This window comes from Peromyscus eremicus, chromosome 5 (assembly GCF_949786415.1).
Source record: "Peromyscus eremicus chromosome 5, PerEre_H2_v1, whole genome shotgun sequence".
Taxonomy (NCBI): domain Eukaryota; kingdom Metazoa; phylum Chordata; class Mammalia; order Rodentia; family Cricetidae; genus Peromyscus; species Peromyscus eremicus.
This window is the reverse complement of record NC_081420.1, coordinates 134,398,318-134,412,020: the sequence shown is the minus strand read 5'-3', so window position 1 is coordinate 134,412,020 and position 13,703 is coordinate 134,398,318. Positions and strand designations below refer to the sequence as shown.

Sequence of the window (13,703 nt, the reverse complement as noted above, 5' to 3'; positions counted from 1 at the left end):
ACTGTAAGAACATTGTGTTCAAAAGACCGCGCTCTGAAGGGTAGATTTCCTTGACCCTGAAGGTGCCGTGTGGTGGGCCAGTCACTCAGCAGGAGTACTGCAAAGATAATTTTGGAATCATTTGAAGATTGATGGAGGGTGAGATTCCTACCAAACTTGAGAGCATGGATTCTAGGAAATGACAGCCCCGGGAGGCTGACCCAAACTCCCACAACCTGCAGGTACTCGCTTGCTGCTTCCTGCTTGTGAGAGTTTAAGGTGCGCTGAGGTGAGAGCAAAGAGCATTGTGAGGAGAAGTGCTTACATAAGAAGCGGTTGGATGAGTTTCTAGCCATTTGTAATCTGAGTATTGGGTACTGACTGTTCAGAATAAAGTGGGTAAACTCTTGGTGGGCGTGGCTTGAAGGTCCCAACTGACCCAGGGAGCTCTTTGGAAGAGGAGAGTTTTTTTGTCATCTAAGATTACATAACTGGGCTGGTTGAGCAAGACTTGAGGAGGCGGGTCCCTGGGTCCACAGCAGAAGCATTGCTAGAGCAGCAGCAGGTACCTCACAGACCCACAGAGTCCTGTCCACCCACAATGTGGCGCTATCCTCTGGTCTGGCTTTCTCTTGCTGCTTGCACAGCTTGGGGTAAGTTTTTTTCAGATTGCAAATGTCTGGATGTACCTTTTCACTCTTTGTTCTGGGCACAAGTGGATGATGATGTTTGCAGGGCAAGGACAAGACAGTCCTGGTCTCTTGGTGATTTTTGGTTTCTTGATGCGGTGCAATAAAATCAAAGTCTCTCAGAGATACAGAGCAGGATAGACACTAGATACCCAGCTGCAGGCAGCTGATACAGTGAGGCTGATGAACGCTTAGTCTGCTCCCCTGTGATTCTTAGTCAGTCTGCAAACAGGTCCTAGAGAGAGCTGAGCAAAATGTTGAAAATATAAACAGAAGATACAAGGCTGACTCCTAAGCAATGACTCCAAGTCTACATCCTTAACTTTGCAGTGCCTAGGTGATGCAGTGCCTAGATGACCCCATCTCTAAAATAAAGAAGACAGGAGCTCCTCGTTCACTGAGGACAAAAATGAGTGGTTGTTTCTACAGCACTTAGGATGGCCCTGGGTCTAGAGGATAAGTTAGGTTAAGAGAGAGGCAGAAGGTTTGGCTGAAAACATAATGCATTAATAGAAATTTTGACATGGTTAAATCAGACCATTGAAATGATGATTTTTACTCAAGCCCCCAAGAGACAGGGACAGATCATAGAGATGGTGTAGAAGAGGAAAGAGTGGGGTCAATCAGGAGGGACAAGGGCAAGAAGAGAGAAGGAGTGAGGTGCACGGGGATGGCTATCTGGAGCAGTTCAGGGGGTCTGGAAGATAGAAGATTGTCTTTAGGTTTTTGGTATTTAGATCTTGGAGATCAGGACAGATGGGGTGGCCCAGGCAAGAAACTCAGATAAAGTAAGATGCTGGGGGGGGGGGGGCTGAGGCCTGTACTAGTTAGGCCCTGGGGATCACTGTCCCCTCAGGATATGCAGAGCCTCATGCACCAAAGCAACAGATACAGAAAGCAAAATCCACCATTAGTACTGAGGTGAAATGAGGGGTCTTGGCATATATCTGTACCGCTACATGGAGGAAAAACTGAGGCAACCTTGGAATGCAGTCCCGAACGTCAAAGATGCCCACCCAGGTCTATCTCTGACTCTGGTGTCTAGCCCAGTGCTCAGCCATCTGAACCCTGAAAGCTCTGTCTGGATTTTTATCTTCCTTCTGCCTGTGTAACAGTGCGAGACTTGAAACAAACTGTAAGGCAGAGTAAGAAGAGACAGAAATCCAGAACGGAAAGTTCCTTCGGTGCTGGCTACCCTGCAACGCTATCCTATTTTCCCCTTTACATAGTGGGTACGTGTTGCTTTGAAGCCTTGCTTGTTTGCCTGTTGAGTAGGCACCTGGCAAGGCTTCTTTGAGGAGTTGTCTAAAGAGACTGAAGGTACTTGGGCACGCAGTAAGTGTTCAGTAATGCATGTAACATATTACATAATTTTAAATACATAATTGCGTAATATTGTTACGCCATTGTTGCTTATCCACTTGATACGAGGCATTTGACCATGGGTAATCTGTTTTTAACCACTTCAGGGTAGAAGGTCATTGCTGAGCTAACACAGTCCCCAGGCTATTTCTGCTCAGACTTTACCCTCCTTCGACTCTTTGAACTGCTTATATACTTGTCAGCCTCTCACCCCATTCTTCATGGTCTTCCAGAATATTCTAAAGTAGAAACTGTGTGTACATATCTACCAGAAAGTTCACCTTGGCATTTTTTTGTATTAACTAGTTAACAACAACATGAATATTCACAATCTACAATTAGCTGTTGGAAGCCTAAGGCATAATAACTGGATTTCCACGAGGAGTCTCCAGTTCTATTGGCCATTTTTCACTAAATTTGGAATTTCCCTTTCTTTTCTGGCCACATGTTTTGAGGAAGATGACATATTGCTTGTATTCAAAGGAAAACAGATGAAGAAAGAGAGAACAGGGCCTGCCCAATGAGGGTTGTTCTGACAAACTGAGGCTCCTGAGGTCAGACATGAGAAGACATCAGGGTGACCGAGACCGAGAGTAAGTCCATGTAAAGAAAGCCATGTAAAGAAAGACCAGCTTGGTCTGTGCAGGTCCCACAATGAGTAGAAACAGGATGGCGAGGAAGCTGCAGAGACTGTTCTACAAGGTGGAGACAATGGGACAGACAGGTTTGATGTCCAGTCTCTCCCCTCTGGAAGAGCACGTTCAGAACCATAAAAAGAATATTCTAGAAACTTCTTGTCTGCTTTATCACAACTATTTTTGCTATTTATTTGTCCACTAGATAAAACCCCTCTTCCAGTCATTCAGGGTCTTCCCTGGCATGCACTCTCTCATCCAGGATCATCTTTCTCTCCCATGGACCCTCCTGATGGCAGTCACAGGACACCTGCCCTTCCCAGCCAGGTGCTGTGCTGTCTGTGAACCACAACACTTTCTCCTTCCTGCTGCAGCAGCCCCACCCTTACCACTTTCCTGTTTTCCCTCATTCCCATGCTAAAAGTCACAACTTTTCTGTGACCAATTAGGAGGCCTTACTCCCTTTTCCCATGCTACATCCCTTTCCTGGCTCCATCTCAGGATGCAACCTCATGCATCTCAACATTAAGTTGAGTGTGTCTGTTGCTCTCCCTACAAGGTGAGCCCTCCTGAGGACAGGGTCCACCTCTTGTCCATCGGTTTGCAGTTCAACACCCGGATTCTAATGGATGAACACTTTCAGTGAAAACCAAGACTCATATTCATGCCCAGCACCTCTCTTTCTGCAGGGTCTAAGGCTGGATACTCTTTTGTTTGTTTGTCTGTTTTTTGAGACAGGGTTTCTCTGGGTAGCCCTGGCTGTCCTGAAACTCTCTCTGTAGATCAAGCTGGCCTTGAATTCACAGAGATCCACCTGCTGCTGCCTCCCAAGTGTTAGAATTAAAGGCGTGATCCAGAAGGATTCAGATGATTTTGTCAATGCTATCAGTCCTAAAGTGACAAACCCACTAGAAATGCAGGTCTGCCTTTTCCTTACTGATGTATCCTCATGTTCTCTTGTCCAGCAGGGCACCCATCCTCACCACCCGTGGTGAACACTGCTCATGGCAAAGTCCTGGGGAAGTATGTCAGCTTAGAAGGATTCGCACAGCCTGTGGCCGTCTTCCTGGGAATCCCCTTTGCCAAGCCTCCTCTTGGATCCCTGAGGTTTGCTCCTCCACAGCCTGCAGAGCCCTGGAACTTTGTGAAGAATGCCATCTCCTACCCTCCTATGTAAGCTCCTGGGGTAGACTTCTTTCAAGTAAAGAGGATGAAGTAAAATAGGATGCCTTATTCTCCTGTCTTGAACCTCGGTGTTGCTTGAGAGTGGATGGTGCAGCCATGTGAGTGAACAGAGAAGTGAGGGTGACTGCAAGTTCTCACACCCAGGTCTTGTACAGCCACCTAGTCACGGCTGAACAGTAGTTGCGTCCCTCAGTCAATCTTGGAACCAAGTGGAAAAGCCTAAGGAGTCCAGATAGCTTCCTAAAAATGTCAGTGCAGACAGTATTTGTGCCCTCAACAAAGTACTTTTTGGGGTTTCTGATATTCCACTCTTGGCTGTCTCCTTATCATTGCATTCATTTCTTCTGAAAATATCATTTGCTATTTTTTCCATTCTGATTGCAAACACTGAAAACTCAAGTCAGGGAAAGCACAGACACAAATGTAAACGAAGGTAAAAATCATGTACAATTCAGCTACACAGAATTACTGCTGGCATTGGAGGTTGCATTTCCAGTCTTGTTTGAGTTTGTCTTGCTCTATACAGGGATCATTAAAACAGAAAATTTGGATGACTCCTTGCACACTTACAACATCAACATTATTCTACACTATAAATGTAGCAACCAATGTTTAGCAGTTATGTTAAGCTAGAAATGAAACTAGACTTTATGCATCCAATCCTTTGTTTGGGTTAAATTCTTTCAATGTCTTTGACAATATAACAACATGGTGATGGATTTGCTGTAACCAAATCATTGGACGCAATCATGAGAATTGGGGATAAGTTCAAGAAGTGACTTTTCTGAGTCAAAGAGTGTGAATTTGATCAAGTTTGTTTCTAGAAATATCTAAATTGCACATGCTTCTCATGAAAACCTCCATTTAGTGGTTTTTCCCTTTTAAAAAATGTGTTAAGCAACATGACATTGTAAGAATAAAAAAATGCAATGTTGGTCTTTATTTGAAAGTTCTAAACACTAATGAAGTTGAACTCTTCATCCCTCATTGAATATTCAGTTTCTATTTCTGTGAATTGTGATCTTTTCTCCCATTGGGTAGGAAAATTACTTAGGCCAAAGACTTGAAAGTTGCCTTTCCTGTTCCATTTCTGACATGGGACAGCTGTGGAAACATGGCATCTGACCACCGCCAGTTTCTTTTTGATATACTGGAAGCCAGGCTCCATCTGTGAAACAGGATAAAGGACACTTGGGGCTGATGTGAGTCTTAAATGATTTCCTGCTCAAGGAGATGTTTATCAGTGCCTGGAACTACAAAGAACTCAATTATTGCTACTAATTCCACTCTACACTGGACTTATGGGACCCTTCACCAGGGCTGCCCACAGTGATTATTAGTGGGATAAGAAGAGGAAAGAAGATTTAGCAGGCCAGATGGTGAGGCCCTTAGAGACATCACTCACCACACCTGGCTGTGGCAGACTAAATAAAGCCAGAGCAAGCAAGGAACTCAGCCAAGATTACCTAATATGTCAGTGGTGGGGGCAGGACCAGAAGGATGTCTTCCTGTTGTGTCCCCCAAAGATGCACATCTGGCCTGTGACAAGCTGTCTGTCATTGTAGGTCTTTTTCTTGGTTAATGGAAGACTTCCAAGGATGAAGGAATATTAACCTAAAGAAGCGCTGTCATCCCACAACCCACCGGGCAAACCTAGCAGGGTGCAGGGCCTTGTCCAGACAGTGCAGGGAACTCCACTGTCTAGATCAGTCAGCATATGAGTGCCTCTCTTCATGGTCTACAGTACCTCAAAAGCTCCAGGAAGGGAGAGATGCCAAGTCCTCCCTCTGCAGTCTTGGAAGAATCTAGAATCTCAGAACTCCCACCAGGAACCTAAAGACTCTCTTATCCCTAACAATGACTCCAGTCCCATGAGAATAACTTCACTTATGTGCTCAAAACCCAGAGTATATAGTCTGGTCCTGGGTAATATTTCAAATTTCAATCTAGTAGAACCTCAGCTATTCTCTCTCCCCTCCCAGGTGCTCCCAAGATGCAGTTGGAGGTCAGGTGCTCTCAGAGCTCTTCACCAACAGAAAGGAGAACATCCCTCTCCAGTTTTCTGAAGACTGTCTCTACCTGAATATTTACACCCCTGCCGACTTGACAAAGAACAGCCGACTGCCTGTGAGTATGGGGACCGCGGGACCAGATACCTGAGTTCCAGCTCCAGCTCTTCTGGGCAACCAGAAAGGAATGAAGGCAGCTGGTAGCAGTGACTCACCAATCAGGGCTGATTCCCAGAACCGAAGCTTTTTTTCACAATGTAACCTCAGATTTTTCCAGTGACAAGAAATTTCAGTGGTGATCATGGTACATTTGGAATGTACATCTTAAATTTCTAAGGTTTTTTTTTTTTCCACACAAATAAAAGGAAAAGAATGGTTAGTTTTCATTATTAGGTTAGACTCTGATCCCCAGAAAGACTAAGAGGTGGTTCTTTAAAATTGGAATTGAAAAGGACGTTCAGAGGAAGGTTAGCAACCTAAATCTCTCTGTGCAGTTAGAGAAACTGAGGCTGTGGTAGGGAAGGGAGGGTTCATGGAAAGGGTGCTCACAGGACTCAGGCCTTCCGGTCATCACATCCGTGCTTTCAGACAGTGTCCAGGAGGGAGGTTATGTGTCACCTTCATTCTCAGGTCATGCGTGACAGACGTGAAAGCTTTCTTTGCCTAGTGAAGGTGTTCACTGTCCCGTGAGGGACTTAGGAGTGAGACTGCTGAGACAATCTCCTGAGCACTTTCCCTGCCTTGAGGCAGCACGCTGGGATGTCGCAATAGCTCATTTCCCTATCTAGCTGCCTTTGGCATGGTCTGATGATCAAGTGAGTCATTTCATATGGAAACACAGTGCCAGACATGGGACAGGCTCCCAGGTCCAGATCACAGGGTTGGGAGGGGGTCTTTTGAAGAAGAAGGTGGTCCCTAACTTGTAAGAGGCCAACACCCAACAAATTTGCCAGAAGCCCTGGCATGGGGGAGACTTGTAGATTTGTGTGCTAAAATTAAGTAGTTCTTATGCTTAGCGGTCACAAGGAGATGATGCTAAACCTTAGTCACATACATCACCATTTTCTTTTTTTTTTTTCTTTTTTTTTTTAAATTTTTATTTTGCAATACAATTCAGTTCTACATATCAGCCACAGGTTCCCTTGTTCTCCCCCCTCCCGCCCCCCTCACCTTCCCCCCAGCCCACCCCCCATTCCAATCTCCTCCAGGGCAAAGCCTTCCCCACAGACTGAGATCAACCTGGTGGACTCAGTCCAGGCAGGTCCAGTCCCCTCCTCCCAGGCCGAGACAAGGGACCCTGCATAGGGCCCCAGGTTTCAAACAGCCGACTCATGCAATGAGCACAGGACCCGGTGCCACTGCCTGGATGCCTCCCAAACAGATCAAGCCAATCAACTGTCTCACCCATTCAGAGGGCCTGATCCAGTTGGTGACCCCTCAGCCATTGGTTCATATTTCATGTGTTTCCCGTTCGTTTGGCTATTTGTCTCTGTGCTTTATCCAACCTTGGTCTCAACAATTCTCGCTCATATAAACCCTCCTCATTCTCGCTAACTGGACTCCCAGGGATCCACCTGGGGCCTAGTCATGGATCTCTGCATCCAGATCCCTCAGTAGTTGGATGAGGTTTCTAGCATGATAATTAGGGTGTTTGGCCATCCCATCACTAGAGTAGGTCAGTTCGGACTGTCTCTCGACCATTGCCAGCAGTCTGTTGTGGAGGTATCTTTGTGGATTTCTGTGGGCCTCTCTAGCACTTTGCTTCTTCCTATTCTCATGTGGTCTTCATTTACCATGGTCTCCTATTCCTTGTTCTCCCTCTCTGTTGTTGATCTAGCTGGGATCTCCCGCTCCCCCAAGCTCTCTTTCCCTCGACCCTCGCCCTTCACTACCCCCACTCATGTCCAGGCTGTTCATGTAGATCTCATTCCATTTCTCTGTCATTGGGCGATCCCTATTTCCAACTCCCCCAAGATCCAGCTATACCACTCTTGGGCATATACCCAAGGAATGCTCAACCACACCACAAGAGCACTTGTTCAGCTATGTTCATATCAGCATTGTTTGTAATAGCCAGAACATGGAAACAATCTAGATGCCCTTCAACTGAAGAATGGATAAACAAAATGTGGTACATATACACAATGGAATACTACTCAGCAGAGAAAAACAATGACATCATGAGGTTTGCAGACAAATGGATGGATCTAGAAAAAATCATCCTGAGTGAGGTATCCCAGACTCAGAAAGACAAACATGGTATGTACTCACTCATAGCAGGATACTAGATGTGGAACAAGGATGACTGGACTGCTACTCACATCACCAGGGAGGCTACCTGGAAAACAGGACCCCATCACCATTTTCTATAGTGCGCTCAGTAAACCCGGATGCACGATCATTGTACTTGGGGTTAGAGAAAGGAGAAACTTAAGCCCTGCTTCAAAGGACCTTGCCATTGGGTCTGCAGTTACATCACACCCTCTTGAGCACACCGTTGTCCACCACTCCTGGGTTCAGCCTTCACTGTTAGATGGCTTTGACTCAGTCTCTCCTAAAGGTTGCAGGGATCCCCAAGGGAGGAGACAAGCTTGAGGGCACCATGACAGGAGACATCCTAGGAGACCCTCCAGCTGTGAGCATGGGTTTTAGCACCATAGGGTCTGTGTTTAAATCCTGGGTCTGCTTTTAAGATGAGAACCATTTCTTAACCTTTCAGGCTGTTTCCTCACATGAGAATCATCATACGAAAGCTCAATGGCTGGCAAGGTGCATTGTGGCTCTGCCTGAGTGCACACAGCCATGCTGACTGACACACTGCAGACCTACAGGATTGTCTGGGTCCAGGGCTAACAGTAGCCTCAGTACACTGTAGCCGTGAGCAGGGTTGAACAGCTCGGCCCCTGGGGGCTGGGGCCAGATGGAAGATTTGCCTCTGCCTCTTGTTTTCTGTCATATCTCAGCAAAGAGCTACATTTCTTATCTGTCACATAGGAGATTACTTTCCCTACCATGTGGGTAGGTTATTTCTATTGTTTAGACAATTCTGGATCTGTGTACTAATTTTGATCTTCACTAGTAAGATTATCTGGATATTATTTTCACACTCTCATTTCTCCCCTTATTGATGTACTCTTTAAACTTAAAAAAAAAATGTGAATTATACCTCCTCTCAAGTTCAAGTTTATTGGAGTATCTGGGACATAGTTGGTTCAGCGATAATGCTAACAAAAGACTGAAGACTTTCTGGAGAAAGCAAGCATGAGATGGGATCAGAAGGGTAGGGGGTTTGGGTGTGCATAAGAGGCACATTTGGAAGGTGTGCCATCAGGATAGTATGTATCTCCCCAGAAAAATCACTTACCTGTGGGAAAGTCTAGTTCACCACTGAGGAGTTACCTGAGAGGAGATGAAGCAGAGATGAATATGAGAGCTGACCCTTTCACATTCACCCAGGCATAGGGTGATAAGACTGGGTGTGAGAAAGGTCAAAATCTTTGCCCTTTGAGCTGTTCCCATGACCATGTTCTCAGTTTGACAATCTTGGGAGCAAATAAGAAATGAGAAATACAGGGAGTACCGAGTTACATTACATCCTGGACAGGAGCTGGGAGAGTTTGAAAAAGATAGATATATGTTATGGCTTTGATGGGCATTGGTGTTGTTTGAGTGATGACCATAGTGACCAAGGCTTAGAGGATGATGACCAAACCAATCTTTACTGTGTTCCCAAGTCTGCTCTCTGTGCCCCGACTCCCCAGCAGCACCAAAATTTGCCTCACTGCACAAGGTTAGTTATGCTCTTGTCCAGGTCATGGTGTGGATCCATGGAGGTGGACTGGTAGTGGGTGGGGCATCCACCTATGATGGACTGGCCCTCTCTGCCCATGAAAATGTGGTGGTGGTGACCATTCAGTATCGCCTTGGCATTTGGGGATTCTTCAGGTAAGAAACTATACTTTCTTCTCTCCACATTAGCCATTATATTGGTCTGTTTTCTATTAATAAGATAAAAATACCCGGAGCTAGTTAATTACAAAGCAGTTTTATTTAACAGAAGTTTTGAGAGGCTGAAAGTGGAAGATTGGCTAGTTTCATCAACTAGGCTACTGTTCAGGGCCCTTGGAAGGAAAAAAAGCATTGTAGAAGAACAGAATGTACATGAAAAGACCACATGACAAGGTGGAAAGCTAGGGATAGGGGAGGTCTTGCTATTTAAAAAAAAATTTTAAAGATGTATTTATTTTTATCTTATGCACATGGGTGTTTTGCCTTACATATATGTCTATGAACCAAGTAACTGATGCCTGTAGAGGCCAGAAGAGGGCGTCAGATCCCCTGGAACTGGAGTTATGGTTAATTGTGAGATGTCACTGGGTGCTGGGAATCGAACCTGGATGCTTCATAAGAGTAGGAAGTGCTGTTATACACTGAGCCATTTCTCAAGCCCAGATGTTGCTATTTTTACAACAAAGTTACTTCTGATGAACTTGGTCCCACGAGTTCTGTACAGACCCCTCTTAGAGCTGTGGACTCAGGGACATAGTCACTTTTGACCTCACCTGTCACGTGTTCTTTCACAGACAAATAATACCATACTATAAAAGAGACCAGAATCCTAGCAATGAACTCCTGGGGAACAGCTTTACCCATGCCAGAGCAGCCACTATGACCCTCTGCTACCATTCTACTCAAAGCTCAGAGGCTGTAGCAGGGATAATCATTAGAATAGTTTATCATTACAAACCTGCCATTTTAATACAACGGCTGTTTCACTCCGAGTGTTCTATGAGAAAGGAAGTCCTGTGATGTCTCTGAACAATGTCTCCATGTCACTTATAATGACACAGAGGCACTTTCCAAGGCTCACAGCAGCTATGTTTACACTATTGTTCACACACCCTGGAGTCTTTGCTCCTGCTGCTTCTTCTAAGTGAAATGTCATTCTTTGGTATTCACAAGACCTGTGTCCTCACTTTATTCAGGTCTCCACCAAACCCAGTGTCTCAAAGAGGCCTTTCCCAGTGAAAAGCATCACCCCCACAGGCCCACATCTGCCGTGGTGTTTGCCTGATTTTCATTTTCTACTATCTGGAATCATTCTCTTTTCAACCACTAGTTCATGGTCTGCAGTGTGAGCTGAATATAATCAGAGATTTGGGGCATCTTCCCGGCTGTGCTCTAGCTCAGAGTGGTGCTGGATGCGTACTGGCCCCTTGGCACACAGCTGCTGGAAAATGAGCATAGAGCCCCGCATAGACCAATGCTATAAAAATGAGATTCCGATAGACTTCTGTGTCAGGGATGCAGTGTACAGTCAGATTCTGGGGGGCTTGTTGAGGGCCCCCAGCCCATTTGAGGTATTGGGATCCTTGCAAACTTAGCCATGACATCTCTGCCTCAACTGATCTGTTCTCTTCCAGCACAGGAGATGAGCACAGCCGGGGGAACTGGGGTCATTTGGACCAGATTGCTGCACTGCGCTGGGTGCAGGACAACATTGCCAACTTTGGGGGCAACCCGGGTTCTGTGACCATCTTTGGAGAGTCAGCAGGAGGATTCAGTGTCTCTGCTCTTGTAAGTGTTCCTGGGTTGATGTGTCTGCATCTCCTAAAAACCATCCACTATCCAATCCAGCCATGAACATCTTTGCTTACAAGACTGTACTCACAACACATCATGCAGATACAGAGACCTAAGGACCAAAGACCCCTTTGCCTTGAGAAACTCAAGCTTATTTTCATATACAGAGACTCAAGAACTTCCAGTTCCTTCTCATACATGCACACACACACACACACACACGCACACGCACACGCACACACACACACACACACACACACACACATTTTTTCCTGTAATGTAGTGGTGGTGGGTAAAAAGTACAAACCGGAGTGTAAATTCCAGCATGAGTTAAATCAGGTGTCCTGGTTTGGCTTCAAGCCAGATCTAATCATGGAGAAGAGTTAAGGTCCAAAGACAGAATGGAGCTCCCCTTGAGGTCTGACAGCTTTGCATGCCCAAGAGGGAGGGCAGCCAACTGTAAAGAACCAGGATGTCCTGGGGAAGTAGGTGTGGGAGTGGAGGAATAGGTAGAATGGGGAGGGATGGAGCAGAGACATGGGTCACAGATGCAGATGGTGGATGTGCAGTGTCTTGGTGTGTGAGACTGAGCCAGAGTGATGTTTAGAGAATATACAGAAGAACCTGTGAACTGTAAGAAACTGCCTTGGGGCTGGGTAGAAAATTAATATGAATGCATTTTTCAAACATTTATTGGTTTCATACTCAGAGAGGGAAATGCTTAAGTAAAGAAAAAAGAAAATACAAATTAACTCAAAGGAGAAAGTTGCCCATCTCCCTGCCACCTAGGGATTATTACTACAGTATTTTTATTCTTATTTCTCTAATCTTATTTTATTTAACTGTCTATATCATTCCATTCATGCATAATCTCTCTTTTTTCTCTTTCTCTTGAGTACGTATCTGTTACACTTGGTCTTCTTTTACCCAAAGCAAATTTTAATATATAGTAATACAGCATAAATATTTTTTCTGTATATAAAAAATATTATCTTTTAGTATTATCTTTTAGTATTGCATAGTATTTCATGGTAAGAATAAATCCTTATTGCTAAATTTCATAACATTAGAATCTTGAGTTTTACTATCTGTAACAAAGAATAAGCACTTTGACATTTTTATAGGCCTCCATGATCTTTATTCTTAGGATATATTCTGACAAATAGAAATGATAGGACAGAATTTGTGGACGGTTTCCAGTTGTCCTCATGAGCATCTGCCACACAATTCTCATTCTGTCTCTTACTCTGGCCTCTGTTTCCATCCCATTGATGTTCTCTTGGGAGGGAATGTCAAGCCAAAGAGATGTCTGGGAAGCAGATCAGGAGACATGATGGTCTGTCATGTCCACAGCACCATAGTCCTCAAACGAATTGCCAGAGCAGAGGAGCAGCTAGAGGAAACCTTAAAGAGCAAGTGAGCCACTGACCCCTCTTGTAAGTATTTACCCTCCTCCTCTCCCCTTCCCTACCAGGTGTTGTCTCCTCTGGCCAAGAACCTCTTCCACAGGGCCATTTCCGAGAGTGGTGTGTCCCTCACTGCTGCTCTGCTTACAAAAGATGTCAAGCCCATCGCTGAGGTAAGTACCACTCTGGACAGCATCTGTGTCCTTTGCTCTCCTGGGGTCCTCAGGGGTTGTTCTTTCTATGGGGCTCAGCCTAGGTGCTCAGTGGATGCCTCAAGTGAGAACAGCTTAGTAGCGAGGACTTCTATGGCTCCATCTACACCACACTATGCAGGTTCCAAAGTCCCTGTGTGTAAGTAATATTGGGTAGATGTCCTGCAATCCTGCACATGTTTTAGTATGGAAAGCCACATCATATATATCAATCAGCTCTCCTTAAAAATAGACATAATCATCACCCTCACCTATGTGCAGAGAAACTGAGGCAAAAAGAGATTTTTATGGCTTACCTACAGTCACCTATTTGGGAAGTGAAGGAGAGATACTGCCTGTGTATCCAACTCATTTCACTATTCCAGTTAGTAGCAGAGACAACACTCTGTAGGATCAGCATCCAAACTTACTGGGCTAGAATACTGTCTTAGTAGGGTTTCTATTGCTGTGAAAAGACACGATGACCACTGCAAGTCTTATAAAGGAAAACATTTAATTGGGCCTGGCTTAGTCCATTATCGTCATAGTAGAAAGCATGGGTGGCATGCAGACAGACATGGTATTGGAGAGGTAACTGAGAATTCTACATCTTGATCCACAGGCAGCAGGAAGAGACTGCCACACTGCATGTGGCTTGAGCATC

The 13,703-nt window shown here is 45.1% G+C and overlaps 1 protein-coding gene across 1 annotated transcript in view; it reads left to right on the top strand.

The window, feature by feature from the left end:
• The first annotated feature begins 480 nt into the window (after nt 1–480).
• Nucleotides 481–13,703, top strand: part of LOC131912049 (carboxylesterase 1D) — a 32,832-nt gene continuing 19,609 nt past the window's right edge. The window contains exons 1-6 of the mRNA XM_059264554.1: nt 481–632; nt 3,634–3,838; nt 5,833–5,977; nt 9,671–9,804; nt 11,283–11,436; nt 12,917–13,021. Coding sequence (XP_059120537.1) covers nt 581–632; nt 3,634–3,838; nt 5,833–5,977; nt 9,671–9,804; nt 11,283–11,436; nt 12,917–13,021 — 795 coding nt within the window. The 5' untranslated portion in view covers nt 481–580. The remainder of the gene's footprint in view (nt 633–3,633; nt 3,839–5,832; nt 5,978–9,670; nt 9,805–11,282; nt 11,437–12,916; nt 13,022–13,703) is intronic.